This window comes from Schistocerca gregaria, chromosome 10, assembly GCF_023897955.1.
Source record: "Schistocerca gregaria isolate iqSchGreg1 chromosome 10, iqSchGreg1.2, whole genome shotgun sequence".
Classification (NCBI taxonomy): domain Eukaryota; kingdom Metazoa; phylum Arthropoda; class Insecta; order Orthoptera; family Acrididae; genus Schistocerca; species Schistocerca gregaria.
Window position 1 is genome coordinate 132,717,491 of NC_064929.1, and position 16,637 is coordinate 132,734,127.

At 38.9% G+C, this 16,637-nt stretch overlaps 1 protein-coding gene across 1 annotated transcript in view; it reads right to left on the reverse strand.

Moving 5' to 3' along the window:
* Positions 1-16,637, reverse strand: part of LOC126293539 (SANT and BTB domain regulator of class switch recombination) — a 150,599-nt gene that overhangs the window by 111,268 nt on the left and 22,694 nt on the right. The window contains exon 3 of the mRNA XM_049986807.1: positions 919-1,185. Coding sequence (XP_049842764.1) covers positions 919-1,185 — 267 coding nt within the window. The remainder of the gene's footprint in view (positions 1-918; positions 1,186-16,637) is intronic.

Genomic DNA, 16,637 nt, shown 5'->3' on the forward strand with positions numbered 1-16,637 from the left:
TTAGAAAATGTGTTTAAGACAGTTAAATAGTTTATGAAAAAGCCGATTCTCAGAACAAAAATCAACATGTAACTTCTTCACTTATACTGTTACAAAACCCACAGCAATTCTCTTTTCACCAGCTCTCAGTGGTCCTTAAAAATTATGTTTTTTCACTGCAAAAATCTGTAGTTGCTTGAATATTGTGGTGGATAGGGAAGTTTCACATATTAATCAAATGGCAAAATACTCTCCTCCTTCTATACTATCATTTGCCAAAATCTTGTTTCAATATCTCAAACTGTTTATTAGAGACGAGGGATTGTGAATATTTCGTTCTGGCTTTTTCACTGGTTCAGGCATTCGTGACGCGGCGCTCTATACCCACATTCCATTATCTAGTGACTGGAGACAGATTGCGACATCCTCCCAAATTTAAAGAATAATCCAATATGTTATCTACATTTCATAAGCAACAATGTATGGCATAACCTGTACCAAATGCAGATTCATAGCAAGCCTTTTTCTACACTGCGCGCTTTAAGACTTTCATGCAGTAGTTTATCTGAGATTGAAATATCACTATAACTATGACCATTAGCATTATGATAGGCAGTTCATCATTAAGTTGATGAAATAAGCTATAAGATGTGTGAGAACCAGAGTTTATTACCAAATAGTTTCTTTAAAATCATATGAGAAAGACTGCAGATCAGCCGGCTTGTGGAGTATGCTGTTCATGGAGGCAAGCGAGCCTGACAGGTCCTGTGCCAAGTAGGCCTGGCATTATAATCACCTGCTAACACACTCAGTGCATTCTAGCAATTGCACTTCCCTCCTTTCACTCCGTATTGAACTGTTAAATGTTATAACCCATTTTAAACACAATATAGTGTGAATACCACCCTATACACCTCATGAACTACAGATTATACTAACCTGACATGCCTGCTCTCCGTTTTACCACAGATATCAACATGCACATTCTTGGGGTGACATGGAACCTTATCGGAGAAGTGCCACTGCATGAGTTTGCCGCAGCTCACACACTTGTACAGATTTGCCAGGCTGGCAAAGTGTCCACGAGCCATATCGGGAGTTGGTGCTGCTAATGTAGCTATCAATTTGCAGAATAGTTTGTTCTTTAACTTCCCCTTTGGATCATTCAGTTCCTCCAGTTCTGTGTTTGAAAACATCTCAGCCAGCCTAGGTATGTCATGCAGAGGGGGAAAGAAAGAGCTCAGTTGTAATTTTTATCTGGTAAAGTTTGCAGGTGAAAATCAGCATGAAATGATAAACAAAATCTACAGTCTAACTAATTGAAAGGAAGGTTGAGACTCTGACGCACATGGAAACAAAAACTGAAACACTGGAACACAAAGCTCTGCTTACCAACTCTCATTCTTCTTCAGAGTAGACAGGCATATTTTCTTGACACCGTCATTCCATCATCCAAACTGCCAATATACTATGAAGTGTTATGTACACATATTAAAGTCTAGAATGAGATTTTCACTCTGCAGCAGAGTGTGCATTGACATGAAACTTCCTGGCAGATTAAAACTGTGTGCTGGACTGAAACTCGAACTTGGGGCCTTTGCCTTCCGCAGGCAAGTGAGCACTTGCCCGCTAAAAGGCAAAGGTCCCGAGTTCAAGTCTCAGTCTGGCACACAGTTCTAATCTGCCAGGAAGTTTCACATATTAAAGTGTTTGCAAGTCACCAATGTCATATTAAGTGTGGCCTGGCTTTAGCTCCGGTTTTTTTTTTTTTTTTTTTTTTTTTTTTTTTTTTTTTTTTTTTTGTAGGGTGACTACAGGAACATGAGTTGTTTTTTTCTACTCAAGTTGCAGTTTATGAAAACATTAAAGTTCATGCCCAAGAACAATGAAAGAAAATGGCACTGCAGTTGAATTAAATTTTACAATAGCCTCTTTTTTTTTTTAAGTATGGCTCGATGGCTCAGTGGGTAGGTGCCAATTATGAATAAAGAGCCCGGGTTTGAAGCTGGGTTGGTCTTTGTATTTGTCTCAGAGAATTATCACTTCCTTCACTTTTGACAACAATGCATAGTTGTGACAGTTCTAAGGTGCACCATGGTCCACTGTAGGTCCTTTGGCTAGAGAGTGATTTCAAGGTTGGAAGGAAGGCACCTCCAATTTATACCACACCTGTTAAAGTAATGCTCTGTTCAAAGCAATCTTTCATCTGATGTCAGCTTAAACGTTGTAAAATATATAGAGTACATCACAAGATGAACTGCCCAAAGTTATCTAAAAGGGAAAAAAATATTATGTGCTCAGCTAACAAATATCTGTTGAAAAAAATTAACACTTATTTCCAAAATTAGGTTCAAAATTAGGCATCAGATGAAACTAAACACAAAAAAGGGCAAAGGATTTGAGACAGTACATTTCATTTCTTCACAAATAACAGTGCCATTTGCCAGACCACCATTATGTACTCCACCAATGTGAGGAGTGCTGGTTCTCAGATGGCAGAAACTACAGCACTTATGTGAAAAGGGTATTCAACATAGTGGCAGAACTCTGACACTAGCCAGAAAAAGCGTGAACAAGCATAACAGGGTGAACCTTCTAAAACTTGGATCGAAAATATTGCAGAAATGGAAAGTGTTATTGATTTGCGGTCTTCACATAATGGATTGTCAGTCAGGGGCTCATATTGTTAGCCAATCAATATGGGATGTAGTGAAAGAGGAGACTGGTAGAACCAGAAAGGAACAGGAGCAAATAGCACTAAGGGTAGATGACACAGTAGTAACCGATGGGCATAGTGTGGCAAATCTATTTAACAAGTACTTTACATCCGTTACTGACAGAATGGGATTGTCAGGATCAGTAAATAATGCCCTTGAATATCTGAAACTAACCTTTACAAATAGCTTCAGGTACATGAATATGTCACTCACATCACCAAAAGAAATAACTTCCATAATAAAATCTTTAAAAACAAAGCATTCTAGTTACGATGAAATATCAACAAAGTTAATCAAAGCATGTTCTTGTGAGTTTAGTACAATTCTAAGTTACTTGTGTAACCAGTCAGTTATAACTGGGACATTTCCTGACTGGCTGAAATATGCAGATGTTAAGCCTCTATTCAAGAAAGGGGATAAAGAGATGCCATCAAACTAGAGACCGATTTCACTTTTGCCAGCATTCTCAAAAATTTTAGAAAAAGTAATCTACAGGCAGATTCTCAACAATCTGACCACAAATAACATATTATCAAGAACACAATTTGGATTTATGAAGGGTTCTGATATCGAAAAGGATATTTACACCTACAGTGAAAATGTACTTAATTCATTAAACAACAAGTTACAAGCGGCAGATATTTTCTGTGATTTGTCAAAGGCATTCGATTGTGTAAACCACAACATCCTTTTAAATAAATTAGAATTCTATGGTGTCATGGGCAGTGCTGCAAAAATGGTTCAAGTCATACCTTGCTAACAGGAAACAAAGGGTGTCAGTGCAAGGGACTAGTGAATTAAGTCATCAGTCATCATCAGAATGGGAAGAAATTACATGTGGTGTCCCACAAGGATCCATCTTAGGGCCATTGCTTTTTCTTGTGTACATTAATGATCTCTCATCAGTTACACTGCCAGAAGCAGAGTTCGTTTGTTTGCAGATGACACAAGTATTGCAATAAATAGTATATCGAGTGTAGTTCTAGAAAGATCTGCTAATGATATATTCATGGATATTAATAAATGGTTTAAAGCCAAGTCACTAACATTAAACTTCGAAAAGACTCACTATATGCAATTCAGAACCTGTAAGAGGTTTCCACCCAGCATATGCATAAAGTACGAAGAAGAGCAGATAGAAGAGGTTGACAGTCTTAAATTCCTGGGACTACAACTTGATAATAAATTCAGTTGGGAGGAGCACACCACAGAACTGCAGAAACGCCTTAACAAATCTGTATTTACAATTCGAGTGTTAGCAGACATAGGCGACATAAAAGTGGAAAAGCTTGCATACTTTGCCTACTTTCATTCCATAATGTCATATGGTATAATATTTTGGGGTAACTCTTCAAGTCAAAGAAAAGTTTTCAGAATCCAAAAGCGTGTAATACGTATCATTTGTGGAGTAAACTCATGGACGTCTTGTAGAAACCTCTTCAAAGAACTGGGTGTACTAACTACTGCCTCTCAGTATATTTACTCCTTAATGAAATTTGTCCTAAATAATATATCTCTTTTTCCAACAAACAGCTCAGTTCATACATACAATACCATGAACAAAAATGATCTGCACAAGGACTTAAAAGCACTTACTTTAGTTCAAAAAGGGGTCCACTACTCAGGAACACTCATCTTCAATAATTTGCCAGCAAACATAAAAAATTTTGTTACAAATAGAGATCAGTTTAAAAGGAGCCTGAAAGACTTACTAGTGGCCAACTCCTTCTACTCCATTGACGAATTTTTTAATAGAAACAAATGATGTGTTGTATATATTTATACTATTAGTATTGTTATTTCAGCTTTTAAAAAAATTAAAAAAAGGTGACATGTTCCACATCCATGAGGGTCTCCTCAACACGGATCTATGGAATGAAAAACTAATCTAATCTAATATAATTGTAATAATACTTGTAAAGTGTATTTATTTATGCAAACACACTTCTTTAAATGGTACAATGCCTACTGATATTACCCAATTAAAAGTAGAATGTCAGTGGCGTATGTTGCAGGATTCTAATGTGTGTTGTTTACAAGATATCATATTATGAAAAGTTCCCACAGTGACACTTGTTTGTGCCATTCAACCTTTTTAGTTGGTAGGTACAATGTTGTTATGTTTGCTTACAGTGTTCTTGTGTGTTCCTTGAGTGTACTGAGACTTGCAAGCCCAAGCCCAAGCAGTAGATGAGTGGATGATAGGATTTACCAATGCAGAAAAAGCTGACATACTTATGGTGTATACAGAGTGTAAGCAGGATGCAGTTTGTTCTTGTACAATGTATGCTCCAAGATATCCCAATAGATGGCAACCATTTTGGCAACCTCTTCAACCAGTTACGTGAAAGTGGCGTTGTAGCACCTAGAAAATATAACAGAAACCAACAAGTGGTGACAGAAGAGGGTAAAATTAATGCTCTTGCTGCTGCAGTTGATCTGGATGTTAGCTCTGCACAATGCCACAAGGGAGTAACATGATTCATGCAAGTGTTCTATGCACTGTCTACTGACATAGGTTCCTTTCCTATCACATCTCTCTCCGCCAAGTGTTGCACGGAAACAATTATGAGAACTGTGTTAACTTATATACATGAACATTAAGACAGGATACTCCAGATGCATTACTACCTTTTAGTGATGAAGGCGCATTTACCAATCATGCCAGTAAACTGCCGAAACATGCACTACTGGTCTGCTGAGAATCCCCACTGGCTTCATCAGGTGGAATGTCAGCATCCACATAGTGTAAATGTGTGGCGTGGGATAGTGAACCATCAGTTCATAGACCCGTTTTTCATAGACAGGTCACTGAATGTGCACAAGTATCACAGCCTCCTAACACACCACTTTCTTCAGATGCCAGAGGATGTTCCTCTGCAGAATAGGAGGAATGTGTGGTACCAACTTGATGGCTGTCCAGCCCATAATGCATGAAGTACTTAGCCTGCTTCCAAAATTTTGGACTGGACACAGAGGACATGTACTCTAGCCATCTCATTCCCCATATTTGATGCCTGTAGACATTTTTCTGTGGGGAAATCTGAAAGAATCTGTCTACATGGACATACCAACTACACCCAATGATAGTCACTGACATATTACTGAAACCTGCTTGGACATCTCCACTGAAATGCTAGCATGTGTGCAGCAGTCGTTCCATACCAAACTGTAAATGTGTATTGTCACTGTCGGTGGTCATTTTGAACACAACCTGCAATGGCCAGTTGTCTCATTACTAGTCACAATCCACATAACTAGTGTATGCGCTTGTGTTGTTCTTATGCGTGTGCTACCACAGGTTTTGTGCAAGTGTGAGTGTGGGAAATTTTCAAAATACAATTTCTCATAAATGAGTTGTACTAGAAACCCACAACAAACACCACTGACATTCTAATTCAGTCTACTTTTAATTTGTCAGTAGTATATACAGAAGAAGTACATTTTTCTAAGTATTATTACAACCTACTTATTAGACCCTGACTACTAATACAATCTATGAAAACTGCACATCAATAACACTTTCCATTTCTACAATATTTGAGATGCAAGTTTTAGGTGATTCAGCCAGTACATGCACAGTAATGAAGGATGTATGGGCTAGCGGGTTCTGCCACATGACTGAAGCTCAGCCATTATCCACACAGTTTGCAAAAAAGAAAGCAAAATGGACAGGGAAATATTGTTCCTTGCAGTTTCATTCTCCAAGAGTCTTAAAAAAATATCAAGCAATTTTCACAGTATAAATATCCTGTATTGAACAAACACAATGCTTCACAAACATCCTCCAATACAACAAGAAATGAGCCACGCATTAGGGAACTAGCTTTGCAGACTTCCGAATGGTGTAGGACATCATGGGTAGAACCACTCCCTTTGTAATACTAAGAAAAATTGGATTTGATGGAAAATGAAAAAGGTTGGATTCAGGCCACTCTGTACAACACCAAATCCAAAGTAATGTATATTATTTAGTTGTGCCATGAAAAAAGCATCAGAGAGTGGACCAGATCTTTACCAGCAAATATTGGATTAAGGATGAGGATCAAAGCAGACAATCTAAAGATCCCATGGCTGGCTTTTGCTGATGACATGACTTTACTGGCAAATGATACAAGAGGTTTCTAAGCATTTAGCATCAGGGGAAACAAGTCTATTGATCAATGTAGGGAGAATTGAATTCATTACCGGTATTAAAGATGCCTCTGGAATGATAAGAGTCAGCTCTACCAGGCATATCAAGAGAGCAAATACCATAAAGTACTTTGCAGAATGGATTTCAGAGAAACAATAGCTCTTGAGCAAATGGAAAATCAAACTGAAAAGAGCTTACTATGCTTGCTGAAAAATGTGTGCCTCAAAATACCTCTTGATGAACATCAAATTAGGACACTTTAACACAGTAATCAGACCGTTAGTCCTATATGCAGAAAAGTGCCTACCCTTAACTCAGTAACAGTCCTTGAAAGGAAATGCCTGCAAAAGACAGTGGGAGCAAGGATCCTACCAGATGGGAGATGATGGTAAACCTAACAATGAGCTCTACCAACAGCAAGAAAACTGCAGTGATGCCATCACAAGAAAGAATTAATTAGTTTTCAACGGCCAGCTCTTCAGAATGGACCTCCATAGGGTGCTCTATAAGATTTTCAAAGTAGTTAACAAGGGTAAAACCAATGTATCAAGCGAATAAAGAAGACCTTGCAGAACTTCACATTAAGCAAGACATAGTAAATAACAGAGGTGACTACCATGTAGCTACCAAATCCAGACCCTTCCTAATATCTCTTTCAGACATCACCCAGAACAAGACCAGGATATGGTCCAAGGAATGAAAAGTAAGATTTCAGCAGGACAATGAAAGATTGCTGGCCTAAGAGAAAAGCTCAAGGTACTAAAACAAAAACAGCTACTAATGTTCACCGAAACACCAGAAGTGGCGGATGACAACAGCACAGCAAAAACACAAGCAGTGTGGTCCACATGAGGGATGAGGGATGGGGTAAGGGGGATAGCAGATGTCATCAAAACTGGACCATATGCTAACATACATATAATAATATAAATATAAAATATAATAACATGAAAAGTAATCGAGATATGTTTCTAAAGGTATGCTAACTCAAAATGTGTGCACAGTTAGTGGCATGAAAGATATCTAATCTGTGCCCAACATCTGTCCAAGTGTTTTTTCAGCAGTGCAGACATATCATCTGTGATAGCTGCACAAATACAATGGCGCAGATCTAATAGATCATGAACTGATGTCTCTGGTAACTGGAATTGCCTACTTGCTTGTCAGATTGACTTAGGAGGGCTCTGATGGAGATACATATGAATTAATTCAACGGTAGCCTCCAGAATTGTGTGCTTGGTATGGTGGCCCAAGATCAACAGCAAACTGCCAGTTTCCTGGAACTACTTGTCCCATTTCTTGATTGTTATGTAAGTGGAAACATCGTCAGTTGATCGTATTCCATAATCGCACCAAAAATGACATTGCACCAGTGTTACAGACTTTAATTTTGTGAGAGATAGCACAAAAACACCTTATGCTGTGGACCACATGGCTTCTGACACACATTTATGTGACCAAAGTGGTTACAGGCATGAGCACATGGCACCAACTGCCACAAGGACACACAGACGATGTTCGTATACTTCTGAAAGCCAATTGAAAATAAATATCTCAATTATGTCTCAAGTTACTACAATTTATTATATTATACATTTGACACAGATATCCTGTATTATGAGAAACATTATTCACATGCACACACATGCTTGCACACACATGCATGCACATACATGCACTCCCAATACCTCTGCCCAACAGGCTGGGAGACAACACGAGTTGCCTGTGTTTTGTGCACGTGAAATGATCTTTCTCAAAATATGTAAAAATATTATAGCATAGCAAATGCAAGAGATACAGTGACTGCAGTAATTAATCTATAAATAAACCACTATATGTCATGTGTTATTCCATTTATTGACCAGCAGTGCTCATCAGATCCACTGCCCTGGTGGCTGCACTTTAGAGACTTAAAGTATCACTTGGCAACACCATTAGCATGAAGCGGTGTGAGTTGGGTCTGAAACCATGGCTATGGATATCTGAGGCAACTTGTTCCAGATTAGCAAAGTTAGTAAATAAATCAAATAATACACAACCCATGGTAATTTATCTGTGTATTAGTATCAAACTAGCATCTAACTTTGATGCCATCTATCTTTGTAATTAGTCAACTATGTACAAAAAGACAGATTGCTGCTTATGTACAGAAGACACATTAAGCTGTGGACAGGCACAATTAAAAGACACTTACATAAACCTTTTGCCATAGCCTTTATCAGTAAAGAGAGGCACACACACCATTCATACACACAAGCAAGCACATCTCATGCACACATGACTACCAAATCCATCATCTCAGGTTGCAATCTATGTGAAGTGCAACTTCTGTTTACGTGAAAGGTGTGTGAACATAATCTGGAGTTCATAAATGATGTTAGTAATTGGTCATATCATGATTGTGTTTGCAACGAGTGTGAAAATATTGTGTGTATGAATGGTTCTTATCTCTCTTTTACTGTTATTAAGGCTGTGGCTGAAAGCTTTATGTAAGTGTCTCTTAATTGTCTCTATCTGCAACATAATGAGTCTTGTTTACAGTAAGTAGAAATCTGTCTTTCACTACATTGTTAATATTTCTACATGGAGTTTCCATTGTTTGTAATTAGTCCACTTTTTTGTTTTTTGTTTTGTTTTTATCGACTCTTAGGACAGATATTTCTAAGTTATTGTCCTTTTCTGTGTATTTTATATTGCAGGAAGCCATTTTCCTCCTGTTCTTTCATTTTGAAATAAAAACTTTATTTCATAATTTAGGAATACAAGATAATGCCGACAGATCAGTGCAGTGTTACATCAGTCTCAGTTAAAAAGTAGTTTTATAATTACTCTTCATGTAAAGAATGCAAAGAAGTGTGATAAAGGACATACCATATGTGAAATGCAACTTCCGGTTACCTGGGGGTGTGCGAACATTATCTGGAGTTCATAAATGACGATATTAATTGGTCATGTTATGACTGTTTGAAACAAGTGTGAAGATGTTCTGAAGATGGTAAATAAAAAAATAATAATTATCAAGTTAGTAAATAAGAAAAAAACAATAGTTTACTTGAAATAAAAAACACACAACTCTTTAATCAAAAGAATTTCTGGACTTACAAAAAGAGTGCCGGAAAATAGAACTGTTGAATTCAAACTGATAAAAGTGATTAGCAAACCAAAATGGCTTATCTTTATTATGTGACTGTATAGATAAAAGATCTATTCACAAAGTGACAGCAGGAGAAAACACATACAGAAGCTATGGAAATGTGGAAGCTTTTGGAACCAGTGGCTCCTCCTTCTGGCATATGGGAAGAAGGGGCAGGTAGATGGATCGAGAAAATGTGCTGGTGAGGGTTAGGAAATGATGAGAGGTACAAAAAAGATGCACAGAATCCTGAGGCAGCAGAGACTTACTGGATGAGTTGCAAAATTGGTTGTTGGGGATGGCACCAGACAAGATTTGGAAGATAAGTTAATAAACAAGAAAGTGATTACTGACAAAACAGACTTTGCAGAACTCAGGCTCTTCGTTCCCTAAAAGGAGATGACTCCATCATTACCCTCTCGGCAGACAAGGGCTACCAGAAGGCAGTGGAGGAGATAGAGGTGGATGCAATGCCTGTGCTCAGAGCTGGAGCTGGTTGTGGTGGCAGCAATTGAGCCCCTCCTGTGTTTGTACCAACGTAACTCATTGCCCTTTGCACTCCATTACTGTCACCAGCATCCAAGCCAAGGTACTGTAGATGAAAGTGCTGTAGCTAACCCACAATATCTTGGACATTAGCACAGTCCTTAAAACTATCACCCAATCTCTCTTCTTCCATTACTATCAAAAATTTTTGAAAAGGTAGTCACAATAGAAATTCTAAATTTCATAGAAAAAGGGAGTGGAACTTATACTTCAAAACAGAAAAAAAATTTCACAAGGAGTACCCCCAAGGTTCTGCCTTAGGCCCCATTCTGTTTCTGTTTTATATAAATTATTTATCACTTAATATTGAGTGTCACTTAGTTTTATTTGCAGGTGACACATCTGTAATCATTGAAAGTAACATTACTGACCAAATTCTTCAAACTGTGTTAAATACTTTAGAAAAATTAGATAGCTGGTTTGATTTAAACAGGTTAAAAGACACATGAAAAAGACACAGTCAATGCAGTTTAAAACAAAACAAGCAAAATTAAACGGTATTGAAATTAATCACAAAAAACAGGGTACACAGGAATGCAAATTGATAAAAATCTATCATGTGATTCAAATACACATTACATTGCAAACAAATTAAATAGCCTAGCATTTCTAATAATGATATTGTACAATAATACCAGTGTGGACATAAGAAAAGTAGTATATCACAGCTACTTCAAATCAGTAATAAGGTACAAAACTATATTTTGGGTAACCCCAACAAATGTGTGAAATATTAAAACTTCAGAAATCCATCATTAGAAACATGCACAATGATGAAAATCATGTTACCCATTCCTAGAAAATCTAAGTCATGAAGTGTTCCCTCATTATACATCTATGAGCTGATTATCTTTGCACATAGTAACTCTAACTTATTTGTAGCAAATCATTTTCAGCATGATTACAACACCAGAAATCAAAATAATTTCATGTTACCCACTCACCATTTAAAACTTTATGCTCAAATCCCACAAAATACATGTATGAAAATTTATAACAAACTGAAAGGAAGAGAATTGCTCAGTACATACTTAGAAAAACTTTACATGAGAAACTAGTGCAGAAATGTTACTATTCAGTAGAAGAATTCATGAATGACAACTTGAAAAATTAAGCAGGAGAGAGCAAATAATTAGCACTGTTAATTTTTAAGAAAAATTATTAGTTGCATATCAAATATTTATCCAATACAGCCTATGAACCATGGACCTTGCCGTTGGTGGGGAGGCTTGCGTGCCTCAACGATACAGATAGCCGTACCGTAGGTGCAACCACAACAGAGGGGTATCTGTTGAGAGGCCAGACAAACATGTGGCTCCTGAGGAGGTGCAGCAGCCTTTTCAGTAGTTGCAGAGGCAACAGTCTGGATGATTGACTTATCTGGCCTTGTAACACTAACCAAAACAGCCTTGCTGTTGTGGTACTGCGTACGGCTGAAAGCAAGGGGAAACTACAGCCATAATTTTTCCCGAGGGCATGCAGCTTTACTGTAATGGTTAAATGATGATGGCGTCCTCTTGGGTAAAATATTCCAGAGGTAAAATAGTCCCCCAATTGGATCTCCAGGCAGGGACTACTCAAGAGGACGTCGTTATCAGGAGAAAGAAAACTGGCTTTAGAAAATTTAAAAAGGGAAATGGATAGGTTAAAGTTAGATACAGTGAGAATTAGTGAAGTTCGGTGGCAGAAGGAACAAGACTTCTGGTCAGGTGAATACAGGATTATAAATACAAAGTCAAATAGGGGTAATGCAGGAGTAGGTTTAATAATGAATAAAAAATAGGAGTGCGGGTAAGCTACTACAAACAGCATAGTGAACGTATTATAGTGGCCAAGGTAGACACGAAGCCCATGCCTACTACAGTAGTACACGTTTATATGCCAACTAGCTCTGCAAATGACGAAGAAAATGAAGGAATGTATGATGAAATAAAAGAAATTATTCAGGTAGTGAAGGGAGACGAAAAGTTAATAGTCACGGGTGACTGGAATTCAACAGTAGGAAAAGGGAGAGAAGGAAACATAGTAGGTGAATATGGATTGGGGCTAAGAAATGAAGGAGGAAGCCGCCTGGTAGAATTTTGCACAGAGCGTAACTTAATCATAGATGACACTTGGTTCAAGAATCATAAAAGAAGGTTGTATAGATGGAAGAATCCTGGAGATACTAAAAGATATCAGATAGATTATATAATGGTAAGACAGAGATTTAGGAACCAGGTTTTAAATTTTAGGACATTTCCAGGGGCAGATGTGGACTCTGACCACAACATATTGGTTATGAACTGTAGATTAAAACTGAAGAAATTGCAAAAAGGTGGGAATTTAAGGAGATGGGACCTGGATAAACTGACTGAACCAGAGGTTTTACAGAGTTTCAGGGAGAGCATAAGGGAACAATTGACAGGAATGGGGGGAAAGAAATACAATAGAAGAAGAATGGGTAGCTCTGAGGGATGAAGTAGTGAAGGCAGCAGAGGATCAAGTAGGTAAAAAGACGAGGGCTAATAGAAATCCTTGGGTAACAGAAGAAATATTGAATTTAATTGATGAAAGGAGAAAATATAAAAATGCAGCAAATGAAGCAGGCAAAAAGAAATACAAGCGTCTCAAAAATGAGATCGACAGGATGTGCAAAGTGCCTAAGCAGGGATGGCTAGAGGACAAATGTAAGGATGTAGAGACTTATCTCACTAGGGGTAAGATAGATACAGCCTACAGGAAAATTAGAGAGACCTTTGGAGAAAAGAGAGCCACTTGTACGAATATAAAGAGCTCAGATGGAAACCCAGTTCAAAGCAAAGAGGGGAAAGCAGAAAGGTGGAAGGAGTATATAGAGGGTCTATACAAGGGCGATGTACTTGAGGACAATATTGTGGAATTGGAAGAGGATGTAGATGAAGATGAAATGGGAGATAGAATACTGCGTGAAGAGTTTGATAGAGCACTGAAAGACCTGAGTCGAAACAAGGCCCCGGGAGTAGATAACATTCCATTAGATCTTCTGACGGCCTTGGGAGAGCCAGTCCTGACAAAACTCTACCATCTGGTGAGCAAGATGTACGAGACAGGTGAAATACCCACAGACTTCAAGAAGAGTATAATAATTCCAATCCCAAAAAAGCAGGTGTTGACAGATGTGAAAATTACTGAACTATCAGTTTAATAAGTCACAGCTGCAAATTACTCATGCGAATTATTTACAGACGAATGGAAAAACTGGTAGAAGGAAACCTTGGGGAAGATCACTTTGGATTCTGTAGAAATGTTGGAACATTTGGGGCAATACTGTCCTTTACAACCTATCTTAGAAGAAAGATTCAGGAAAGGCAAACCTATGTTTCTAGCATTTGTAGACTTAGAGAAAGCTTTTGACAATGTTGACTGGAATACTCTCTTTCAAATTCTAAAGGTGGCAGGGGTAAAATATAGGGAGCGAAAGGCTATTTACAATTTGTACAGAAACCAGATGGCAGTTGTAAGAGTCGAGGGACATTAAAGGGACGCAATGGTTGGGAAGGGAGTGAGGCAGGGTTGTAGCCTCTCCCCGATGTTATTCAATCTGTATGTTGAGCAAACAGTAAAGGAAACAAAAGAAAAATTTGGAGTAGGAATTAAAATCCATGGAGAAGAAATAAAAACTTTGAAGTTCGCTGATGACGTAAATCTGTCAGAGACAGTAAAGGACCTGGAAGAGCAACTGAATGGAATGGACAGTGTCTTGAAAGAAGGATATAAGATGAACATCAACAAAAACAAAACGAGGATAATGGAATGTAGTCATATTAAATCGGGTGATGGTGCGCGAATTAGAGTAAGAAATGAGAGGCTTTAAATAGTAAATGAGTTTTGCTATTTGGGGAGAAAAATAACTGATGATGGTCGAAGTAGAGAGGATATAAAATGTAGACTGGCAATGGCAATGTTAACATCGAGTATGGATTTAAGTGTCAGGAAGTCGTTTCTGAAAGTATTTGTATGGAGTGTAGCCATGTATGGAAGTGAAACATGGACAATAAATAGTTTGGACAAGAAGAGAATAGAAGCTTTCGAAATGTGATGCTACGGAAGAATGTTGAAGATTAGGTGGGTAGATCACATAACTAATGAGGAAGTATTGAATAGGATTGGGGAGTAGAGAAGTTTGTGGCACAACTTGACAAGAAGAAGGGATCGGTTGGTAGGACATATCCTGAGGCATCAAGGGATCACAATTTTAGCATTGGAGGGCAGCATGGAAGGTAAAAATCTTAGAGGGAGACCAAGAGATGAATGCACTAAGCAGATTCAGAAGGATGTAGGTGGCAGTAGGTACTGGGAGATGAAGGAGTTTGCACAGGATAGATTAGCATGGAGAGCTGCATCAAACCAGTCTGAGGGCTGAAGACCACAACAACAAGAACAGTATATTATATTAACGATAAAACTGTAAACCAGTTTTTCTGTTTTGATGAGTCTCCTGTACATTGAGTCAATGACTTGAAACTGTATGTTCCGAGACAATAAACTTCTATTCTATTCTATCCATAGAGAGACGCATCATATGTCAACAACCACTGGTATGAGTTACTATTTTATGAGGTAACCTATGAGGGCACCGGGTGTCTGGCATACAACTGTGTTACCAGTTGTCCTGAATGACAATTAGAGGCGATCCAGTGTCTCCCAACTACATGATAGTGAAACTAACACCAATACAAGGTGTGTTCACTTTGCATGTTGTGTGACACCAATTGCTTCATTTTTTTATTGCTATGTCTGAAAATTGTGTGAGTGAAGAAAAATTATGGCACCATCCTATGCCAACCTATTCAAGGGCCATCTAGAGGAATCCTTCCTAAAAACCCAGAATCCCTAACCCCGCACCTGGTTCAGATTCATTGATGACATCTTTGCTATCTGGATTGAAGATGAGGACAATCTATTCACATTCCTCCAGAACCTTAACGACTTCTCCCCCATTTGCTTCACTTGGTCCTACTCAACCCAACAAGACATCTTCTTAGATGTTGACCTTCACCTCAGAGATGGCTACATCAGTACCTCTATCCATATCAAACCTACTAACCACCAGCAATACCTCCACTTTGACAGCTGCCACCCATTCCAAACCAAGAAGTCCCTTACAGCCTAGCCATCCGTGGTTGTCACATCTGCAGTGATGAGCAGTCCCTCTCAAAATACACCGAGGGTCTCAGTGAAGCTTTCACTGACCGCAGTTATCCTCCCATCCCTGTACAAAAACAAATCTCCCATGCCTTATCTTTCCAGTCTCCCACCATCTCCCAAAGTCCCACAGTCCAGCCACAGAGCAGCATTCCCCTCGTAATTCAGTACCATCCGGGACTGGAGCAACTGAATTGCATTCTCTGCCAGGGTTTCAATTACCTCTCGTCATGCCCTGGAATGAGAAATGTCCTGCCCACTATCCTTCCCACCCTCCTACCATGGTATTCTGCCGTCCACTGAACCTACACAATATACTCGTCCATCCTTACACAATCCCTGCTCCCAGCCCCTTACCTCATTGCTCATACCCCTGTAATAGACCACCCAGATTCAAGACCTGTCCCATACATCCACCTACCAGCACCTACTCTAGTCTGGTCACTAATTTCACCTATCCCATCAAAGGCAGGGCTACCTGTGAAACCAGTCATGCGATTTACAAACTAAGCTGCAACCACTGTTCTGCATATGACAACCAACAAGCTTTTTGTTCGCATGAACGGCCACCGACAGACTGTGGCCAAAAACCAAGTGGACCACCATGTTGCTGAACATGCTGCCAAACAAGATATTCCTCATCTCAATGAATGCTTCACAGCCTGTGCCATATGGATCCTTCCCACAAACAAAAGCTTTTCTGAATTGTGCAGATGGGAACTTTCCCTGTGATACATCCTACATTCCCGTAACCCTCCTGGCCTCATCCTTCAGTAGCCACTGTCCTCACCCATCCAGCCCCCTCCCTGTTCCCATTCCAGTACTACACAGCCGTCATTTCACTGCCACACCCAGTCTTTTAATTTTATTTCTCTCCTTTCTGATACTTCTCCCCTGCCCCCTCTGCATCTTCTCTCCTGCCCTCCATCAAAACTGCAACACTTCACTCTCCACCACTCCC